The following is a 21987-nucleotide window of genomic DNA, read 5'->3' on the forward strand; positions in this document are numbered from 1 at the left end:
GCAGGAGAGAAAGGGGGGATACAAATCCGAAACACTCTCTTCTTCTCTTCTCTTGCCAGGCCAGCCTAGTTCCGAGGGGCTGCTGGAGAGTTTGAAAAAGTTGCTTTGGTAGCTGCTGCCGCCGCCGCCGCCGCTCAAGGCTCCAGACACTGTGGCGTGGCTGTGCAGGCAGGAAACTGGGTGCTCATTCACAGAGGCCTCCTGCCATGCACAGCTTTTGCCTAAAATCCTTAGGAGCTGCTATTAAAAAGCCATCCGTTGCCACCACACATGGCAGTGGTCTCTGCCTCCCGTGGCAGCCATTTTAAGAACATAAAAACATAAGAACAAGCCAGCTGGATCAGACCAGAGTCCATCTAGTCCAGCTCTCTGCTACTCGCAGTGGCCCACCAGGTGCCTTTGGGAGCTCACAGGCAGGAGGTGAAAGCAATGGCCTTCTGCTGCTGCTGCTGCCGAGCACCTGGTCTGCTAAGGCATTTGCAATCTCAGCTCAAGGAGGATCAAGATCGGGAGCCAGAGATCGACTTCTCCATAAATCTGTCCAAGCCCCTTTTAAAGCTATCCAGGTGAGTGGCCATCACCACCTCCTGTGGCAGCATATTCCAAACACCAATCACACGTTGTGTGAAGAAGTGTTTCCTTTTATTAGTCCTAATTCTTCCCCCCAGCATTTTCAATGGATGCCCCCTGGTTCTAGATTTTGGGACTGGCCCGTCACCCTGTGTCCAAATTCCAGAGCGGTCAAAAAGGTTGTCAACTCCTGGGGTGGGACTTCGTCTCCCTTACAGAATAGAGGGGGGGCCTCCTTCACTTCCCCTCGCAGAACACCTTGGCAAGCAGCAGAAAGAGGGCCAGCAATGCCGGGGCAGTGTACTTCCCCGACACTGAGAGCAGTGGCAATGGGCGTGCCAAAATCTGGAAAATACCTGGAGATTTGGAAGTGGTGCCGGTGGGGAGCTGGGAGAAGGATTTCACCTCGGATTTACAGTACACCATATAGCAGGGGTGGCGAACCTATGGCACGGGTGCCAGAGGTGGCACTCAGAGCCCTTTCTGTGGGCACACACAAACAGAGTCTCCCCACACGCTATCATCTAGCTGGCCTCTGGGCCATTGGACTCGATTATTAGCATTAAACTTAAGACCTAGTTTTGGGAAGCAGTGTGGGTAACCCTGTTAAGCTATTAAACCCCACTGATTTTCATGCTAAGAACTAAAGCGTGAGCCTTTACCTGGGAGTAAGCTCGGCTAGCAATGGGGCTTGCTTCTGAGTAAACCCTCCTAGGGTCATGATTCACCCGTTGGAAGAGTTGCATGGTTGCTTCAAAGCAAAGCCACCCACTACCACCAAGCTTACTCCTCAGTAACGCACGCCTCGGAGACAACCGTTTTTTCTTAACTAAAACCTCAGTATTCAGGTTTCAGTATTCAGTATTCAGAGAGCAGCAGTGGCGTAGGAGGTTAAGAGCTCATGTATCTAATCTGGAGGAACCGGGTTTGATTCCCAGCTCTGCTGCCTGAGCTGTGGAGGCTTATCTGGGGAATTCAGATTAGCCTGTACACTCCCACACCTCTGCTGGGTGACCTTGGGCCACAGCTTCGGAGCTCTCTCAGCCCCACCCACCTCACAGGGTGTTTGTTGCGAGGGGGGAAGGGCAAGGAGATTGTCAGCCCCTTTGAGTCTCCTGCTGGAGAGAAAGGGGGGATATAAATCCAAACTCTACTCTTCTTCTAAATTGCCGTGTTGGCACTTTGCGATAAATAAGTGGGTTTCGGGTTGCAATTTGGGCACTCGGTCTCGAAAAGGTTCGCCATCACTGCCATATAGTGCTTGTCCGCTAAAGCAGCCATTTTCTCTAGGAGAACTGAGCTTTGCAGCCTGGAAATTGGCAACCCGTCATGTCACACAGGAGTATGCTACCTTCACTTCTCACCCTTTTCCTGGCTGCCACCTCTTTCTTCCCCAAAGTGAATAGCCAGCCCTGGCCTTCCGCTACTTGAGTGGCAAGGGACGGACCCCCTTTGGCCCTGCAGGGAGAACCCATTCAGGAGCTTCTGAGCCTTCCTGTCGGGATGGCTGACTTGTTGGGGCATGGGATCTACCCTGTTTCCCTGAATATAAGACATCCCCTGAAAATAAGACGTAGTAGAGGTTTTGCTGAAGTGCGAAATATAAGGCATCCCCTGAAAGTAAGACGTAGCAAAGTTTTTGTTTGGAAGCATGCCCGACGAACAGAACACAGAAAAATAAGACATCCCCTGAAAATAAGACATAGCGCATCATTGGGAGCAAAAATTAATATAAGACACTGTATTGTCGAAGGCTTTCACGGGCTGAATCATTTGGTGTTGTAGCTTCGAGCATGGTTTAGCTTTAGTAGTATTTTCGCTTTTTTTCCAGGGTTGGCATCTTCAGAGGATGAAGATCCTCTGAAGATGCCAGCCACAGATGCAGGCGAAACGTCAGGAGAGAATGCTGCTAGAACACGGCCATACAGCCCGGAAACCACACAGCACCCAATATAAGACACTGTCTTATATTCGGGGAAACACAGTATGTCTGGTGTGCTTTTGCTGTGTGAAACTATGCTACTGATGCTCTCAGTCTCCGCTTATCTCTTCTTGCTCCTAGTGAAGGCCAGATGGTTTGGTTCTCAGTAGTGCCACTGAGAAACTGTCAGGGGGACGGGGGCGGGGGGGCGGGGGGGTGGAGTACGGTCTGGGTGCTTTTGATCCAGACGCCTCGCCTGAACAAGCCAGAACCGTCTTGGACCGTGTTCGGGACTTATCTGACCTACAGTAAAGAAATCATTATTCATCACAACTGTTTCAACTGTTTGGTTCGTGGAGGTTCCGACACTTCCAAAGGAAGGCGGCTTGGCTTGAAACCGCTCGACACGGGCTCAGTGGGGTTGGGGATGCCTCACCAAGAGGAGAGGACCACACACGTCAAGGCACCTGCCTGCCTGTAGAAGTCAGAGGCAAGTGAGCGCCACCGTACTCTGGTACCACTGCCTGGCAGTTAGAAGGAAGTGGATGCCACTGGGACGTCCCCATCCCCCCACCCCCGCCCAGGTGTCGCCTGCTGTCCTTGGTCCTGAAAACATTTCAAGGCTGCCTATACCCCAAAGGGGGAGGGGCTGGGGTGATTTTCCGCCCCCAGGCTTGTGCCTTTTGCACAACGCACCCCCCTTCCCCCTTGCCGCTCCGCCACTGGCACACAGAGCAGCAGTCTCTCCTGCCGTCAAGGGGAAAAGGCTTGGCCCAGGAGGGTCAAGGCTTCTGAAGCTTCAAGGGAAGGCTGCTGGGGCAAGTCCAAACTGAGGCCTTTTCGGAACCCCCTCGTGCCCTCCATGCACACAGTCCTTCTGCAGAAACAGCCAGCTGGGGGGCATCATTCAGAAACTGCCCAGAACAAAAATATAGGAGTTTAGTGGCCCCCTAACTTCCTGGACCATGGAAGGGCCATGGCAAGCCTAGCGTTTTCTCCAGCCAGGCCTCTGGGCCAGTGCCATTCATATTCTGATTCCCCTCTCCCCAATATTTCATACCAACCTCTTGCCTTTGCATGGACTCATCTGGACTTGGATTCCACTATTCTGCTATTGGTCTGTGGGCAGATGCCCGGATGGTGGCTCTTTCTTGGGTTCCCCTCCCCAAAGCGGAGCCTCCTGGCCCTGAGAAAGTTTGCTAGAGTTTAAGCAGGGAGTATGTGAAACGCTTTCTGATTTGCAATGACCCGATGTGCCAATGACCTCCGAAACATCCTGTAGCAGCCTTGCTCGGATCTTGCAAACGGTGAGGTTCGGCTTCTAAGTTTCCAACACACTGTGCTCCTTTGCTTTCAAGCCTATTGCCGCCAGTGGCGTAGGAGGTTAAGAGCTCATGTATCTAATCTGGAGGAACCGGGTTTGATTCCCCGCTCTGCCGCCTGAGCTGTGGAGGCTTATCTGGGGAATTCAGATTAGCCTGGGCACTCCCATAAATGCCAGCTGGGTGACCTTGGGCTAGTCACAGTTCTTCGGAGCTCTCTCAGCCCCACCCACCTCACAGGGTGTTTGTTGTGAGGGGGGAAGGGCAAGGAGATTGTAAGCCCCTTTGAGTCTCCTGCAGGAGAGAAACGGGGGATATAAATCCAAACTCTTCTTCATAAAGACTTGAAATGGATTTCTTGGCTTGCTGCATTCTGCACCCCATTCTGCACAGGTCCTGGGCTCCACGGCTATCCCTCTCCCAGCATCTTCCTCCTTCCCGTCCTTGCTAGTCCCAACCCCCGTCCATTAGTAAAAAACCAACAGTCTGGCAGTTGTGGCCAGGGACGTCGCCTGCTTCCAGCTGAGGTCCATGTGGGGCTTTGCAGGACCTCTAGGGCTCCCACCATCTCTCTCTGTTCTTCTAAATTTAGACTGTGCCTTAAATTGCCACTGGAAATGAGACCGTGGTCTTCTAGTTTGGGGTACGCGTTACGGGGCTTTTGGAGGTGCCCTCTACTGCTCTCCTGCTCTCCTGCCAGGCTGAAAAAGAGTTGACTTGCAGGACCTCCTGCCTTGCTCTTGGGACAGCTCCATCTGAGTCCAGCGGCACCCAAGAGGTCAACAAGATCCCAGCGCCCAAAAGCTTCCAAGAGTCCAAGCTCTTCCGCCAGCTGCTCCAGTGCAGACCAACAGAGCTATGCTATTACGGAATGTGTTCCAGGAAGCTCTTACTTCGTACATATCTGGAATCCAATTAAGAACTGCTACTGGCATCCAAAAGAGGATGGGCACAGTTCCCCCAGGTTTATTAAGAAAACTTGCAGGCCAAATCTGCTAACATCTTCATGTGGCTCACAAGAGGAAAAAGTAAGCAGCCAAAATGTTGTACACACATTTTAGCATCAAAATGGTCAATATGACAAATAGGCAATAATTGGAAATGCCAACTGCTCACTAAGGACATAGAAACAGAGTTCAGCAGCACAAAAGGACAACTTTGGTATATAAAACAGTGACTTCCACATTGGGTCAATGCTCTGGTTTGGGGTGTGTGGAGAGAGGGCAGGGACAGCTGCTGTTCCATGTGGTCTGGAAGGAAGGAAGGAAGGAAGGAAGGAAGGAAGGAAGGAAGGAAGGAAGGAAGGAAGGAAGGAAGGAAGGAAGGAAGGAAGGAAGGAAGGAAGGAAGGAGGGGAGGGACCTTTCTGAGTTCAGACAGCCACAAACAAGACATCAGAACAAAAACAGGGCTGGTGGCCCCTACTCACGTCTTTCCTCGGCGTGGCAAGCTCAGCTCCTTCTATATGAAGAAGAAAGAACAAGAGTCAGATCATGGCCAAAGTTTTCTCTACCCCCCCCCCCCCTTTTAGTCCACCCCCCTGCTCAGACACCCCAGCGCCGGTCTCCACGCCTTGGCCTTTGCAACAGGCCTAAGCAAACTACTGGAGTGGCCGAGTGCTCCACACAGGCTTCTCCACACTGGAGAAGTTTTGAACATGAGAACTGCAGGAGGTGGTTAAGGCCGTATGTGCTGATTTGTGTTCCTCCGTGCCAAGTGTGTGGGATCAAGCCGTGGCTCGTGGAAAGGTCCGGCACTCACCATCCGAGGCACTCTACTGTCCACGTTCCACAGCGTTAGGGATAGGTCTGGGTTTGCCCTGAAACAAGCACTCTAAACAGGAGTTTCTCCTCCTAAAATCAGAACTTTCCCTGCTAGCTGGGCAAGATTTGTGCCCTGGCTTAGCAGCCAGTCGCTCAAGAAGAAACGAAGCCTGCCTGCGTGTGTGTGCATGCTGGCCTGGCCTGCCAGAGGGGGAGTGGGCATTCTTGATGCCCTAACGGACTATGCAGCGAACAACAAACTTTCATCCTTCTTGAAAAATAAGGAGAATAAGGACTTTATTGAAAATTGGTCTCCGTTTCTGAAATATATGAAAACTAGAAAAGAATGTAAAGATGTTATGAGTTGTTGTGCTATTTAAAACATAAGGCAAGGACTAAATACGTAAAGGTTATTTATTTTTATTTTTTAATGTAAATATATGCAAGAACATAAATGTCAATATAAATTTGCGTTGGATTATGTATAGAAATATGACGAAATTAGGAAAAGAAAGAAGACTTAAGTAAAGTATAAATCTTATATTCTAGGAATGAAGCTAGTAGGAAGTCAGAATAAGATACTGCTTAAATAATATAAAACAGAGGAAGTAAAAGGAAATTTAGCAGAACAGTAAGGAAGATATGTTATATAAGTTGTATAAGATGATGTTGTAATGTTAGTTGATGCAAAAAGGATCTAGGAATAAGATGAGGAAGTAGATATGATTCAATTGAAAGGCATTTGTAATATTTTAAAAGTACTTAAATAATGTATGTTTGATTTATGTTGATTTATCAATAAAATTAATTTTAAAAAGGGGGGGGAGTGGGCATTGTTGGCTGGCATTATTCCGATGTCCTTCCATTTTTGACAGAATGCTGGACCTCTCCCTTGCTTGGGATCTCTCCAGAAGCACTCACAATGCACCTGAGTGCCTTTATTTGTTTTGTTTGCTTCACTGATATCCCCGCCTTTGTCTCCAGTGGGAACCCAAACCAGCTAACACGGGGTTCTCCATCTTATCCTCACAACAAACCCGTGAGTAGGTTAGGCTGAGAACATGTGCCTGGCTCCAGGTCACCCAGCAAGCTTCCCGGATGGAGTGGGGATTCGAACTTGGGTCTCCCAGAAGCCTAGTCTGACACTGTAACCACTACTCCACACTGACTCTCATTTCCACACCCAGAGGTCAGGTTCATTTCTGTTCAACTCAGCCAATAATCCCCAAACCTGCCCTGCTCAAAACACATGTTCTGTTAACTAGTCTGCATTCTGGTTTGCACAAGCGGATTTCCTAGAGCAGTGATGGCGAACCTTTTCGAGACCGAGTGCCCAAATTGCAACCCCAAACCCACTTATTTATCGCAAAGTGCCAACACGGCAATTTAGCCTGAATACTGAGGTTTTAGTTTACAAAAAACGGTTGGCTCCAAGGCGTGCGTTACTCGGGAGTAAGCTTGGTGGCAGTTGGTGGCTTTGCTTTGAAGCAACCGTGCAACTCTTCCAACGGGTGAAACACTGTCCTAGGAGGGTTTACTCAGAAGCAAGCCCCATTGCCAGCAACTGAGCTTACTCCCAGGTAAAGGAACGCATTTTCGTTCTTCGCATGAAAATCAGTGGGGTTTAACAGCGCTTAACAGGGTTAACTACACTGCTTCCCCAAAACTAGGTCTTAGGTTTAATACTAATAATTGAGTCCAGCGGCCCAGGCCAGTCTGGATGTGTGTGTGTGTGGGGGGGACTCTGTGCGGGCCCACAGAGAGGGCTCTGAGTGCCACCTTTGGCACCCATGCCATAGGTTCGCCATCACTGTCCTAGAGTGATCACACTATAGGCTAAATTTTAACAAGCTAATTGCTAATACAGATTTGCACAGATGGGTAACTTTAAACTTGTCTCGATGGGGCAAAGTAAAGACACTCAAAATGAATATCACACCAAGGATTATTTACCTTTTATTTTCAGGAGACTCAAAGGGGCTTACAATCTCCTTGCCCTTCCTCCCTCACAACAAACACCCTGTGAGGTAGGTGGGGCTGAGAGAGCTCTGAGAAGCTGTGACTAGCCCAAGGTCACCCAGCTGGCGTGTGACCTTCTGTGCCCACACCACAGCTAAAAGATTCATATTGCAACACTGGAATGATAAAAACCCACCTCCAGAAAATCCCTCATGGACTGAGGACTGTACAATCCTATCAATATTTGAACACAGGGCATAGAGAAGGCAATTGCTCACGGACTTATTTTTAGACATTTAGCAACCGTTTATAGAAGCTTATATCTAGAACCTGCGGCTCTCCAGATGTTCAGGAACTACAATTCCCATCAGCCCCTACCAGCATGGCCAATTGGCCATGCTGACAGAGGCTGATGGGAATTGTAGTTCCTGAACATCTGGAGAGCCGCAGGTTCCCTACCCCTGATCTAGATTCACCAGCACTCTTGTTAAATGTTTGTTTTTACTTTATCTGTATCTGAAGTTTGATTTGGTGGTGGGGGGTGGGTGGGTTACACACACCACAATGGATGTCGCACGGGTCGCAAAACCAGTCCAGAACCCAAGCGTCTCAGGCAGTCTGGGCCGCAGGTGAGCACAAGTCATCCGTGTGACAAGGTGCACGTGGCGTCCAACTGCTTTGCCCCCGTGGCGTCCAACTGCTTTGCCCTCTGCTCCTCCTCAGATCCCAAGTCCTTCACTCCCCCCTCCCCTCCCCTCCCCCCCCTGCACTGGTGCCTGCTGGGTCCAAATGCCAGACCGGCCTTGAGCATGCACAGAGCAGCTGCTGCAAACGTGGAAAAGTCAACCTGCCCACGGTGGCTGCAGGGTTTCTGTTAGCAAGGGACCAAAGGCCACCAGACCAGGGAATTGGATCTGGCAAGAGCAACTCAAGAGGAGAGCCACCCACGCCTCTGACTTCCTTGTACCTTTCCGAGGAAATGAGATTCCCTTCTGATTCCTCTTTGCTTTCCCTTCTCAAGCATGATTCAGCCGCAAGTGGACTTATGCAACAGGCAGAAATGCAACAGGTGGTGCCTTCCCCAGCATTGAGAAATGCTGACGAAAAGGTGCAATGTTTCTGCTTCTCACATAGCTGCCTACATAAGGGCAACAAGCTACGTAGAGTTATGACGACATTACTGCTAACATGCTCAATTCAATTCAATTCAATAAGCCTTTATTGGCATATACACGATAGTTCCAGTTAAAATATAGTTCCAGTTAAAAAATACAGTTCCAGTTAAAAGTGAATAGTAAAAAACTTCACGTTTGTCATACAAAAACTTTGCCACTCTAAGGCAACAATGAAAATCCTGACAATTTAAAAGTGTATATCTGATTCAGTATAATCAATCATAGGGTCTATAGCTTGGGATAGCAGGCTGGATCGGAGTTCTTGGTATAATACGCAGTTCAGGAGAATGTGTGGGATGGAATCCAGCTGTCCTATGCTACAGGTACAGAACCTCTTATCGCTTGGAAGACCTTTAAGTCTTCCTCTATGTAGCGGAGATGGCATGATGTTAAGTCTAGCCAGCATATAGGCTCTCCTGTGTATGGGATTTGTGAGCGCTGTAATATAATAGGCTGGGTATCCCTGCGTGAAAGGAATTGGTGAACAAGATTTATTTGCCAAGCTCTGCAGTTGTTGATAGTCCATTGCTAACAGCCTCTCTTTAATGAGGTCAAAAGTTTCAGTAAAGGTTCTGCTAACATGCTCCAAACATGTCTGGAATCTAATTGATAAAGCAGCGGTGCGACCGCACTTGGAGTCCTGTGTCCAGTTCTGGTCGCCGCATCTCAAAAAGGATATTGAGGAGATAGAAAAAGTGCAGAGAAGGGCAACAAGGATGATTGAGGGACTGGAGCACCTTCCCTATGAGGAGAGGCTGCAGCGTTTGGGACTCTTTAGTTTGGAGAGGAGACGGCTGAGGGGGGATAGGATTGAAGTCTGTAAAATTATGCATGGGGTAGAAAATGTTGACAGAGGGAAATTTTTCTCTCTTTCTCACAATACTAGAACCAGGGGGCATCCATTGAAAATGCTGGGGGGAAGAATTAGGACTAATAAAAGGAAACACTTCTTCACACAACGTGTGATTGGTGTTTGGAATATGCTGCCACAGGAGGTGGTGATGGCCACTCACCTGGATAGCTTTAAAAGGGGCTTGGACAGATTTATGGAGGAGAAGTCGATCTATGGCTACCAATCTTGATCCTCCTTGATCTGAGGTTGATCGGGAGCAACAGCCGCAGAAGGCCATTGCTTTCACCTCCTGCATGTGAGCTCCCAAAGGCACCTGGTGGGCCACTGCGAGTAGCAGAGAGCTGGACTAGATGGACTCTGGTCTGATCCAGCTGGCTTGTTCTTATGATGTACATCATCATTTATGGTGCAGGAGGAGCAGAACTCTGTGGCCTGTGGCGGCCCACCCAGCCTCCAGCTCCTTCCTGCCGAAATCCAAGCGAGGATGGTAAACAGGAGGGAAGTTTTTCCATGGCAACCAGTGATGTCATTCCGATCATGGCTGAGAGTGCAGAGTGGGTTGAGACGGGGAGGGGGCATAGGAGCACCCACCGCACAGCAACCCCAGCGGCTAGTTCAGAGTGGGCCAATCTGGCCAGGAGGGGGTCACAAACAGACACACACGCCCAGCCATTCTGAAATAGCTGGGAGGAAGTGGGGGGGCCCTGCGGGCGGTGAGTGGGCTTCCCCAGGCTGGTGTGGCGTGGAGGGTGGAGGTGGGCCACAGGCTGCTTGAGAAGCACACCACTGCAAAGGCACCCAGGCCGTTTATCTCAGGGTCAGGTCCCGGCTTTCCTTCCCGCTTGTGAAACAGAGAAGTTCCTGCCCATTGGCCCCTCTCCGTTCAGAGGCGGCACATTTGTCAGGCCTGGATTCCGGGGCGGGGGGGGGGGCAGGGACGTAGGTATAGATTTTTATGGGGGGGTTCGAGGGTGGGGCCACACCCCCACCCGTCCCTAGGGCATGGTCACTCCTCTCCAAGCCCCGCCCCTGGCCTAGCGCTTATAAAAGCAGTTCTCTGATGTCGGGGATGGCAGACTCCCCTGCCCTGCACTCCCCTCTGGGAGGGGAGCCTGGTGCAAAATGGAGCCTGGTGCAAAATCTGAGTTTTGCGCCCGCCCCCCCCCCCCGCCAGCTGCTGCTCAAAGGTGTAGCCCCCATCTTCTATTAGCTCCCATTGGAAACAATGGGGGATGGGGGCACCTCCTGAACCAAACTCTCTACAAAAAAACCTTGGGTGGGTACTCAATAAGAGACTCTCTCCCTGATAGTACATCTCTTAGGAGCTTAGGAGTTTGTTCAGCCTGATGTCCAAAGTTATGGACCCTCAAAGATGTAGCCCCCATCTTCTATTAGCTCCCATTGAAAACAATGGAGGATGGGGCATCCATAACTTTGGGAGTCCATAACTTTGGACCCCCTGAACCAAACCTCACCAAACCTGGGTAGTATCATCAGGAGAGTCCCGCAAACAATTCCTGAAAGTTTGGTGCTGCTAGCTAGCCCAAACAATGCACCCCCTGCAGGCCAAAACCCTAAAAAGAACTAAAATGTTTTAAAAACCCACAAACGGAGGGGCGGAGCTTCGGACATGAATGGGGGGGGGGTTTCAAACCCGAGAACCCCCCCCCCATCTACGTCCATGGGGGAGGGCTTCTGGTGTTGCCTGCTGGGTGAGATTTGTCCTCCTGATGTTCTTATGCTGGACCCTCTGGATCGGAACCAGTGGAGCAGCAGCAGCAGTCATGGGACTGAGGACTTCCATGCTGAAGACCCCAAATCGGACCCTTAATCCACCAACATCCGCCTGGTCTACTCAGATTGGTGGTGGCGGCGGCAGCTCTTCAGGGCCTCAGGCACAGAAAGGTCTTCACCCACGCCCCCTGATAGGAATTGAACCTGGCACCTTTCGCGTGCCAAGCAGAGCCACAGGCCTTTTCTGAGGTTCCAGCCCAGAGAGCTCACATGTTTGGCCAAGCGCTCTCCAGAATGATCTGCTCCCTCTAAACCAGGCGTCTCAGGTGTTCATAGACTATGATTCCCATCAGTCCCTGCTGGCATGGCCAATTGGCCATGCCAGCAGGGGCTGATGGGAATTGTAGTCTATGAACATCTGAAGCACCAAGAGTTGGACGCCCCTGCTCAAAACTCACTGCCTGAGGTCTGGCGCCCCAGATGTGCCAAGCAGAGCCACAGGCCTTTTCTGAGGTTCCAGCCCAGAGAGCTCACATGTTTGGCCAAGCGCTCTCCAGAATGATCTGCTCCCTCTAAACCAGGCGTCCCAGGTGTTCATAGACTATGATTCCCATCAGTCCCTGCCAATTGGCCATGCCAGCAGGGGCTGATGGGAATTGTAGTCTATGAACATCTGAAGCACCAAGAGTTGGACGCCCCTGCTCAAAACTCACTGCCTGAGGTCTGGCGCCCCAGATGTTCATAGACTACGATTCCCATCAGTCCCTGCCAGCATGGCCAAATGGGAATTGTAGTCTGTGAACATCTGAAGCACCAAGAGTTGGACACCCCTGCTCTAAACTCACTGCCTGAGGTCTGGCGCCCCAGATGTTCATAGACTATGATTCCCATCAGTCCCTGCCAGCACGGCCAATTGGCCATGCCGGCAGGGGCTGATGGGAATTGCAGTCTATGAACATCCAAAGCACCAAGAGTTGGACACCCCTGCTCTAAACTCACTGCCTGAGGTCTGGCGCCCCAGATGTTCATAGACTACGATTCCCATCAGTCCCTGCCAGCAGGGCCAAATGGGAATTGTAGTCTGTGAACATCTGAAGCACCAAGAGGTGAACACCCCTGCAGGGGCTGATGGGAATTGTAGTCTATGAACATCTGAAGCACCAAGAGTTGGACGCTCCTGCTCTAAACTCACTGCCTGAGGTCTGGTCCTCAGCCGGGCTGACGCTCAGTTGGTCCAGAGCATTTGCCTTCTCCCGAATGCCACCAGCTTCCCTTGGCTTGCTAAAACTTTCCTTGAAAGCCGAAGGGCTTCCATCTCCCAGTGGGCCTGATGCCTTTGGAGGCTGAACACAGGGTGCCTCTGTGTCTGTGTGCGGGGGTGGGGGGGGCGTCATTGAGCATGGCTTGCTGCGTTCACCCCTCCCCCAGAGGCCCTCTGCTCTGCCAGGCTGCAGCACAAAGGCTGAAATATCTGCCACGATCGCCGTGGGAGGGCAACGTGCAGAGGCAGGCAGGAGCAGCCATGCGTGCCCGGTGTGCCCGCCAGGAGCTGCCAGCCCCAATCAGAGCGAAATGCCACCCTCAGCCCTCCCAGAGCTGTGCATAAAAATCACATCAGATCTGCTCGGCTGAATCAGGCCAGGGGCTAATCTCACATCCTGACCCACCAGACAGAGCGTGACACGAGAGTTCAGGAACCCCCAACTAGTAGCCCTCCAGTCTCCCCCAAAGATTAGTCTGAACTTTCCAAGGAGAATCAGCCGCCATCACGGCACTCGGGGTGGTTCAGATTAATCACACAGATGTCTTTGTTCTGAGCTAAATGACAGAGTGAGCACATTTTTCAGTTGCCTTGTACGGAATCGGGCCCTCGGTCCATCACAGCCAGGACCTCGGGCAGAGGTCATCACTGACTGCCTGGTCCTTTTTTAACTGGAGATGCCCGGAATTGAACCTAGGGCCTTCTGCATCTCAAGCGGAGGCTCTTCCACTGGCCCACTGGCCCTCCCCCGATACAAGGCTTGCTCTCCCCAGGATCCTTGTCCCTCTGTGCACTCTCTGCTGCCTCTAGAGCCGTGGTGGCGAACCTTTGGCACTCCAGATGTTAAGGACTACAATTCCCATCAGCCCCTGCCAGCATGGCCAATTGTCTGTCTGAGCATGTGCAGAGTGCTTTCCCAGTGTGGGCTTGGTGAGCCACAGTGCCCAGGAGATCATCAGTCCAAATGGCCAATTGGCCATGCTGGCGGGGCTGATGGGAATTGTAGTCCTTAACATCTGGAGTGCCAAAGGTTCGCCACCACTGCTCTATAGAGCAGGGGTCTTCAAACTATGGCCCTCCAGATGTTCATAGACTACGATTCCCATGAGCCCCACGACTTGGCCATGCTGCCAGGGGCTGATGGGAATTGTAGCCCATGAACATCTGGAGGGCCATAATTTGAAGACCCCTGCTCTAGAGGCTCTGGCTGTCCCTCACTGACCCGTATCTGGAAGCCCCTCTCTGAAACCCGCCCTTTTCAGATGGCCTAAGCCAGGGGTGTCCAACTCCGGCGCTTCAGATGTTCACGGACTACAATTCCCATCAGCCCCCGCTGGCCTAGGCCTTGTGTCCATCTACCACAGCCAAGGGTAAGAAACAGCACGCTTGAATCCCATTCTTGCCTTGAACCCTGAATTGGGCCATGTGACATAAAACAGACAAGAGTCTGTCTGAGCATGTGCAGAGTGCTTTTCCCAGTGTGGGCTTGGTGAACCACAGTGCCCAGGAGATCATCAGTCCAAATGACACCTTATTAGGTAACCTGGAGCACAGCCTCCTTTCCCTCCCTCTACATCTCACACTGGTGTATATGTGGCACTTTGACCCCTGATTCCCAGTGTTGTTACTCCCATTTTGAGCCACCATATTTTTACTCCACCACTTCTCCATACTACCCAGAGGGTTGCGGCCTCCGCACTACCCTCACTAGAATCCTCCGAGGTAGGCCAGGTGGTGGGAGCTCAAGATTCAAGTCTGAACGGGGATCAGAGGTAAGTTTTCTCAATCCAGCACGGCTGCTACCCCCCCCCTCCCCCCTGGATTTCCTGCTACTTTGTTCGGGCCATTGCAAGACCCGGAAGGATCCCCCCTTAGCTCATGTATCCTCACAACAACCCTGTGAGGCAGGCCAGGGTGACTCGTTGGAGATTGGCCCCAGTTTTGCCAGTTCTGGTCTCGAGGGGCTTGAAGGGGATGAGAGCCCCGTTGCCAAACCCTACAAGTGCTGACCGGGCGTAGTGGTTAGAGCAGGGGTCTGCAACCTGCGGCTCTCACGATGTTCATGGACTACAATTCCCATCAGCCCCTGCCACCATGGCCAATTGGAGTCCTGAAGTCCAATTGGCCATGGTGGCAGGGGCTGATGGGAATCGTAATTCATGAACATCGGGAGAGCCGCAGGTTGCAGACCCCTGGGTTAGAGCGTCAGACTTCGGCAGGGAAGATCTGGGGTCAGAGGCCTGCTTGCCATGAAGCTCACCAGGTGGTCCGGGGCGCGGGGGGGGGGGTTTCGCGCTCCCCCACAGTCACTGGGCTGCTGCGGAAATAACACGGGAGAGCGGAGATCCACCTCTCTCATCCCGAGCTCCTCAGAGGGAGGGGGGGGGGGCAGAATAAAAATGCATGAATAGATTCCTAACGTCCTTTCCAAGCATCCCCCCGTTGGGATTAGGTTCAATTATTTTATGTAAATTATATATTACGATGTTTTAAATTGTTTTATTATTGATGGACACCCCCCTGAGCCTTTGGGGAGGGCGGTCTATAAATATAATAGATAGATAGATAGATAGATAGATAGATAGATAGATAGATAGATAGATAGATAGATAGATAGATAGATAGAGAGAGAGAGAGAGAGAGAGAGAGAGAGAGAGAGAGAGAGAGATTAGAGAGAGAGAGAGATTAGAGAGAGAGAGAGAGAGAGATTAGATAGCTAGCTAGCTAGAGAGAGAGAGAGAGATTAGATAGATAGAGATTAGATAGATAGATAGATAGATAGATAGATAGATAGATAGATAGATAGATAGATAGATAGATAGATAGATAGATAGATAGATAGATAGATAGATAGATAGATAGATAGATAGATAGATAGATAGATAGATAGATAGATAGATTCCTGGAGCGCAGCATCGCACCGGATGGCCGGCAACACGGGGGGGGGGGGGGGGGGGGGGGGGGGCTCTGACCTGCATAGGGCAGGAAGGCTCGCTTTTTTTTAAGAGGAGCAACTCATGAAGGAGCCATTGGGGGTGGGGGGCTACCTGCCCGAGCTGTTGCCGGGGCCAGCGCCTTGCAGGACGGAGCTGCAGAGAGGTGGGGGGGGGGGGACCTTCAGGCCTCTCCGAGGCGACACTCGAACCCAGAGCTCTCGCTCCCGAGCCAGTCTCCAGCCTGGACCCAGCCTGGACCCCGGTGCAGGGGCCGTTTCCCGCCAAGCTCCTCCGGGGCCAGCCGGCCAGACAGACAGGGCAGCGCGCAGGGTCCGTGGGAGGACCCTCCCCCACCCCCCGCCTCTCCGCGCTGCGCCCGCGCCGCTCCTGCCCCCGCCCCCGCCCGCCGGAGGGCACGTGGCTCCTCCTCCCCCACCCCTCGCTGCCACCTGGCCCAGCCTCACCTGCAGCCCGCGGCGCCTCAAGATGCTGCTGGAGTCGTCCATGGCGCGCCGCCCGCCCGCAGCACCAGCAGCAGCACGACCGGCAGCGGCGGCAGCAGCAGCAGGGGGAGAAGGAGGCGGCTCTGCCGGCATTGGCTGGCCCAGAATCAGCTGATCCCTCCCCCCTCCCCCCCGTGCTCTGCGGCCCCCAGACCGCGGCGGGGGCGAGCGAGGGTCACGCTGGCGGCCCGCCGAAGCACGCCCCCCCCCCCCCACCCAGGAAGAAGCAGCGTTTGGAGTCATGCGGGAAAGGGCCTCGGGGACCGCCCGCCACTTGTTCACGGGCAGTCCACATGATGTGGAAATGCTCAGGACTGCGGGGATCCGACACTTCACGGCGCTGCAGCAGCAGCAGCCGGAAAACAGAGATCCGAGGAGGGTTAGATCCGGGATCAGGGGCGTAATGCCCATTGGGCAAGGTGGGCAGCTGCCCAGGGCACCACCTTGTGGGGGGGCATCAAAGTGCAGGGTTCGTTTTGGGGTATTTTTAGTGGTTTTCCATTCTTGGCCTGCAGGGGGCGCAGTTTTTAGGCTAGCGGCACCACAATTTCAGCATATCATCAGGAGACTGTCCTTATGCTACCCCCCAGGTTTGGTGATGTTTGGTTCAGGGATTCCAAAGTTATGGACTCCCAAAGGGGGTGCCCCATCCCTCCTAATGATACGCTGAAATTTTGGTGCTGATATGTCTAAAAATGCACCCCCTGCAGGCAGCAATGTCCTGGTGCAAAAAAAAGTGGTGTTGAGGGTGCCCAGCGGGCCTGCGGAAGGCTGTTGCCCACCCTGTCTCTGAGCTGGCGCCTTCTTAGGCTCCGATGGAGGTGGGGTGGGGTGGTCTGGCAGCAGCCTTCCGTGGCCCAGCTGGGCACTCCTCAACCCCACGTCCATCGCTCCGAGAGGGCGCCAGCTCGGAGTTGGGGTGGGCAGCTGCCTCCCCAAGCAGCCAGCCGGAGGACGAGCAGCTTGCTCGGCAGGTCGGGCTCTGGGGAGTGGCACGGCAGCGGATGGAGCACTCCATCCACCACCGCGCCGCTTCCTGGAGCCCAACTCGCGAGTAAGGTGCTCCAAGCAGCGTGCTCGGGCTCTAGGAAGCGGGGGGGTTGGGCGCTGCCTGTGGGCGCATGTCTTTGGTCACATGGGGGGGGGGTTTCAGGCTGGTACGCCTATGTTTGGTACGCCTCTGTGTGGACGTGCAAGCTGCCAGGCCAAGAATGGCGCAGGCCTGACAGTTGTGGAGGAGTTTGGAGTTTGGATTTATATCCCCCCTTTCTCTCCTGTAAGGAGACTCAAAGGGGCTGACAATCTCCTTGCCTTTCCCCACTCACAACAAACACCCTGTGAGGTGGGTGGGGCTGAGAGAGCTCCGAGAAGCTGTGACTAGCCCAAGGTCACCCAGCTGGCACGTGTGGGAGCGCATAGGCTAATCTGAATTCCCCAGATAAGCCTCCGCAGCTCAGGTGGCAGAGCTGGGATTCAAACCCGGTTCCTCCAGATTAGATACACGAGCTCTTAACCTCCTACGCCACTGCTGCTCTCTTAACCTCCTACGCCACTGCTGCTCACTGTTGTGGTGCTACAGTGATGCAAAAACATGGTTTGGAAGCATGGATCCTTGTGGATCTCTGGCACTTTTGTTTCAGGTCCCGCTGCTTAAAGAAAGTTCGGAATATTCTGAAAGACCCGTCTCACCCTGTGTACTCTTTTTTTGAAATATTACCATCTGGCAGACAATCCAGGATCTTAAAAACAAGGACAACTAGGCTCAGAGACAGCTTCTATTCTAGATCTGTGGCTGTGCTGAACTCCGTGGTGTCGCACTGACGTGGCTGTGTAGGGATGGTTGGAAGGGGGATTGTGGAAGATGGGGTGTGAGGACTGCAGGAATGTGCCTCGGGGGATGTTTGTATTTTAGTTGTGCGAGCACAATGACATTAACGTTTGTCTCATCTGATTATAAATGAACCCATTTTCCTTTTTTTCTGTTCGCATGTGTGCCGTTTACGCGTTCAGGAAGAGATTTGAAGCAACGGAAACAAATTGGGTTGTTCGCGCACCTTTGCATGGAAACAATTCTCTGTTTTCTAAAAAAAAAATCAATGCATGCGGATTTGTGCAGGCGTACTGAAATAAAAACCTTGCAGCTGTGCCAATTTTCCCTCCACCTGATTTGAAGAAGAAGAGTTTGGATTTATACCCCCCCCTTTCTCTCCTGCAGGAGACTCAAAGGGGCTTACAATCTCCTTGTCCTTCCCCCATCACAACAAACACCCTGTGAGGTAGGTAGGGCTGAGAGAGCTCTGAGAAGCTGTGACTAGGCCAAGGTCACCCAGCTGGCGTGTGTGGGAGTGCACGGGCTAATCTGAATTCCCCAGATAAGCCTCCACAGCTCAGGCGGCAGAGCTGGGAATCAAACCCGGTTCCTCCAGATTAGACACACGAGCTCTTAACCTCCTACGCCACATGAGCCTGCTGGGTCAGACCAGAGTCCATCTAGTCCAGCACTCTGCTACTCGCAGTGACCCACCAGAATGTGAAAGCAATTTGTTTGTTTGTTTGTTTGTTTATTGTTTAGTTTTATATACCGCCCTATCCCCGAAGGGCTCTGGGAGGGTGTACAACAAAGTTAAATCATAAATTCAGTTAAATACAATCAAAACTAAACAATTAGATTCCAATATAAATAAATTACTAAATCCCCATTAAAACAGCGGTTAATACAAAGTTTAAAATCGAAATCGGGCGCCCAGCAAACCCATTTAAAAACCCTCCCTAAATGGGAAGACTGCTGGCTCCATCGATAAAAGATGTAAACAGAAACAAGGATGGGAGGGGGGGGGCACCATCAACGGCTGGTTACTCCAAAGGCCCGGCGGAACAACTCAGTCTTGCAGGCCCTGCGGAATTCACCAAGGTCCCGCAGGGCCCGGACAGCTGGAGGGAGAGTGTTCCACCAGGCCGGGGCCAGAGCCGTAAAGGCCCTGGCCCGCGTGGAGGCCAGCTGTATCATTGAGGGGCCGGGCACCACCAGCAATGGCCTACTGCTGCTGCTGCTCCCCCCGAACACCTGGTCTGAAAGGGAAGCACCGGCGTCCCATCTCACCTGACAGTCCATCAGATGTTCTTATCTGTAAATGTATCCGATCTTTTAAAGTTAGCTCAGATCTGTAAGGTTGTTTCGGTTTGTTAGCAGCTCGTCTCAACCTTGGAACTACATTCCTGCTTTGGGGCACTTTGCCCAGGACTTTAGTTATCTTTTGCTTAGCCTTGCTGCGTGCTTGCGACTGTTCTCTGTGAACCTGTTTTTAGTGGGAATCGTATGATGGGAGGAATGGGTTGTTTGGGCTGGGGTTTTCGCGGGAAAACTTTGGCCCACGTCAAAGCGGCTGCTTGGGGAGATTCCGGTCAGAGTTCGCATTGTCTGTAGAAGATCGTGATTGCCAGATCAATAAAGAACTGTTAAAGTTGCTTTTGGCCTGGACCTTGCTGATTCCTTACAAGATCATGTGGCAGTGAGTTCTACACACAGAATCCTGTATGCAGGAGGGGCTCCCATTTCTCCTCGATTTGCTGATTTCATTGGGTGACCCTCAGGAAAAAAAAACCCTCCCTGCCCACAGAGTTTCTGTCTGCCAGAGAGCTCCCCCGCCCCCCAGGCATGAGTGTGGAAAGGTTTGGCTGACCCAGCCCAGCCCCCAACATTTGGGGCAATAAAGTCTCATGTCTTCCTGGAAACGTTTGCGCTCTGCACAAGGCAGGATGTGGCTTTTCTGCAGGCGGAGAGGAGAGGTTTCCTTCTGGAGCCCGTTTTGCCGTCAAAGGTACAACCTGACACGCTTACCCAGCATATTTTCTGCTACAGCTTTTTGGGGGGTTGACGGAGCCAACGATGGCGTGGGAGGTGGGCACGCCCGTGGCCTCCGGTGGCGCCCAATGGAAGGCTCCGCTTTAGCTTGGCCACGTGACACGCCTGTTGAGGAGGGAATAGGCGAAAGTGCCACGGGAGCAGGGCCTCTGCCCCGTCCCACGCACGCACGTTGCGGAGCTGTGAGATTGATGAGAAGATAGCGAAGGCGCACCAAAGGAGAGCAAAAGTGGGTGAAAGGAAGAGTCATCCTTGCCAAAGTCCCTCGAAGGGCGGCAGGCCCAGAGGCCCCGTCGGAGGCAGGTAATCGTCCCACTGCCAGGAGGAAGCTGCTGTGCCCGGCGAGCCACGTGGGCAGCACTGGCCGTGTCAGTCTGGAGAAGATGAAGGACGCCCGTGGCCCTGTGAGGGTGGGGGATGGGAGCCTCCTCCTCTTCCTCCTCCACCACCTCCTGCTGTGCTTAGCAGGGAAGTCGAATGGTAAGTGCAGTGGTTAAGAGCGGCGTACGCTCTAATCTGGAGAACCGGGTTCGATTCCCTGCTCTGTGACATGAGCTGTGGAGGCTTATCTGGTCAACCGGATTAGCTTGGGCACTCCCAACACATGCCAGCTGGGTGACCTTGGGCGAGTCACAGTTCTTTGGAGCTCTCTCAGCCCCGCCTACCTCACAAGGTGTTTGTTGCGAGGGGGGGGGAAGGGAAAGGAAATTGTAAACCCTTTTGAGTCTCCTTACAAGAGAGAAAGGGGGATATAAATCCAAATCCAAACTCTAAATTGAGCGGGAAGCTCTCACTCAGCTGAAAACGGAGTGCAAAATGGCCAGGAAGGAAGCATCCTGCCAAAGTGGTGGCGAAAAGACACCCCCAGTCAGAAACCCCTTCCGCAGTGGCGTAGGAGGTTAAGAGCTCGTGTATCTAATCTGGAGGAACCGGGTTTGATTCCCAGCTCTGCCGCCTGAGCTGTGGAGGCTTTGGGGGCGGGGGGGGTGGGGGGGGGGGGGGGTCTGGGGGGTGGGGGGTTGGGGGGGAAGGGGGTGGGGGGGGGGGGGGGGGGGGGGGGGGGGGGGTGGGGGGGGCGGGGGGGTGTGGGGGGGGGGGGGTGGGGGGGGGGGGGGGTTGGGGGGGGGGGGGATGGGGGGGGGGGGGGGTGGGGGGGGGGGGGGGTGGGGGGGGGGGAGGGGGGTGGGGGGGGGGGGGGGTTGGGGGGGGGGGGGGGGGGTGTGGGGGGGGTGGGGTGGGGGGGGGGGGGGGTGGGGGGGGGGGGGGGTGGGGGGGGGGGGGGGTGGGGGGGGGGGGGGGTGGGGGGGGGGGGGGGTGGGGGGGGGGGGGGGTGGGGGGGGGGGGGGGTGGGGGGGGGGGGGGGTGGGGGGGGGGGGGGGTGGGGGGGGGGGGGGGTGGGGGGGGGGGGGGGTGGGGGGGGGGGGGGGTGGGGGGGGGGGGGGGTGGGGGGGGGGGGGGGTGGGGGGGGGGGGGGGTGGGGGGGGGGGGGGGTGGGGGGGGGGGGGGGTGGGGGGGGGGGGGGGTGGGGGGGGGGGGGGGTGGGGGGGGGGGGGGGTGGGGGGGGGGGGGGGTGGGGGGGGGGGGGGGTGGGGGGGGGGGGGGGTGGGGGGGGGGGGGGGTGGGGGGGGGGGGGGGTGGGGGGGGGGGGGGGTGGGGGGGGGGGGGGGTGGGGGGGGGGGGGGGTGGGGGGGGGGGGGGGTGGGGGGGGGGGGGGGTGGGGGGGGGGGGGGGTGGGGGGGGGGGGGGGTGGGGGGGGGGGGGGGTGGGGGGGGGGGGGGGTGGGGGGGGGGGGGGGTGGGGGGGGGGGGGGGTGGGGGGGGGGGGGGGTGGGGGGGGGGGGGGGTGGGGGGGGGGGGGGGTGGGGGGGGGGGGGGGTGGGGGGGGGGGGGGGTGGGGGGGGGGGGGGGTGGGGGGGGGGGGGGGTGGGGGGGGGGGGGGGTGGGGGGGGGGGGGGGTGGGGGGGGGGGGGGGTGGGGGGGGGGGGGGGTGGGGGGGGGGGGGGGTGGGGGGGGGGGGGGGTGGGGGGGGGGGGGGGTGGGGGGGGGGGGGGGTGGGGGGGGGGGGGGGTGGGGGGGGGGGGGGGTGGGGGGGGGGGGGGGTGGGGGGGGGGGGGGGTGGGGGGGGGGGGG

At 54.6% G+C, this 21987-nt stretch overlaps 1 protein-coding gene across 4 annotated transcripts in view; it reads right to left on the minus strand.

The window, feature by feature from the left end:
• Positions 1-16042, minus strand: part of MAST3 (microtubule associated serine/threonine kinase 3) — a 65851-nt gene extending 49809 nt beyond the window's left edge. For 3 of the 4 annotated variants that reach the window (XM_048497565.1, XM_048497562.1, XM_048497561.1), the window contains exons 1-2: positions 15958-16042; positions 5242-5273 (exon numbers count right to left, since the gene is read on the minus strand). In XM_048497565.1, the coding sequence (XP_048353522.1) occupies positions 5242-5273; positions 15958-15999 (74 nt within the window). In that variant the 5' untranslated portion in view covers positions 16000-16042. The remainder of the gene's footprint in view (positions 1-5241; positions 5274-15957) is intronic. The other variant, XM_048497563.1, reaches the window with a different exon arrangement.
• Between the last annotated feature and the right edge of the window lie 5945 nt (positions 16043-21987).

The sequence above is a fragment of the Sphaerodactylus townsendi genome, linkage group LG05 (genome assembly GCF_021028975.2).
Source record: "Sphaerodactylus townsendi isolate TG3544 linkage group LG05, MPM_Stown_v2.3, whole genome shotgun sequence".
Lineage (NCBI taxonomy): Eukaryota > Metazoa > Chordata > Lepidosauria > Squamata > Sphaerodactylidae > Sphaerodactylus > Sphaerodactylus townsendi.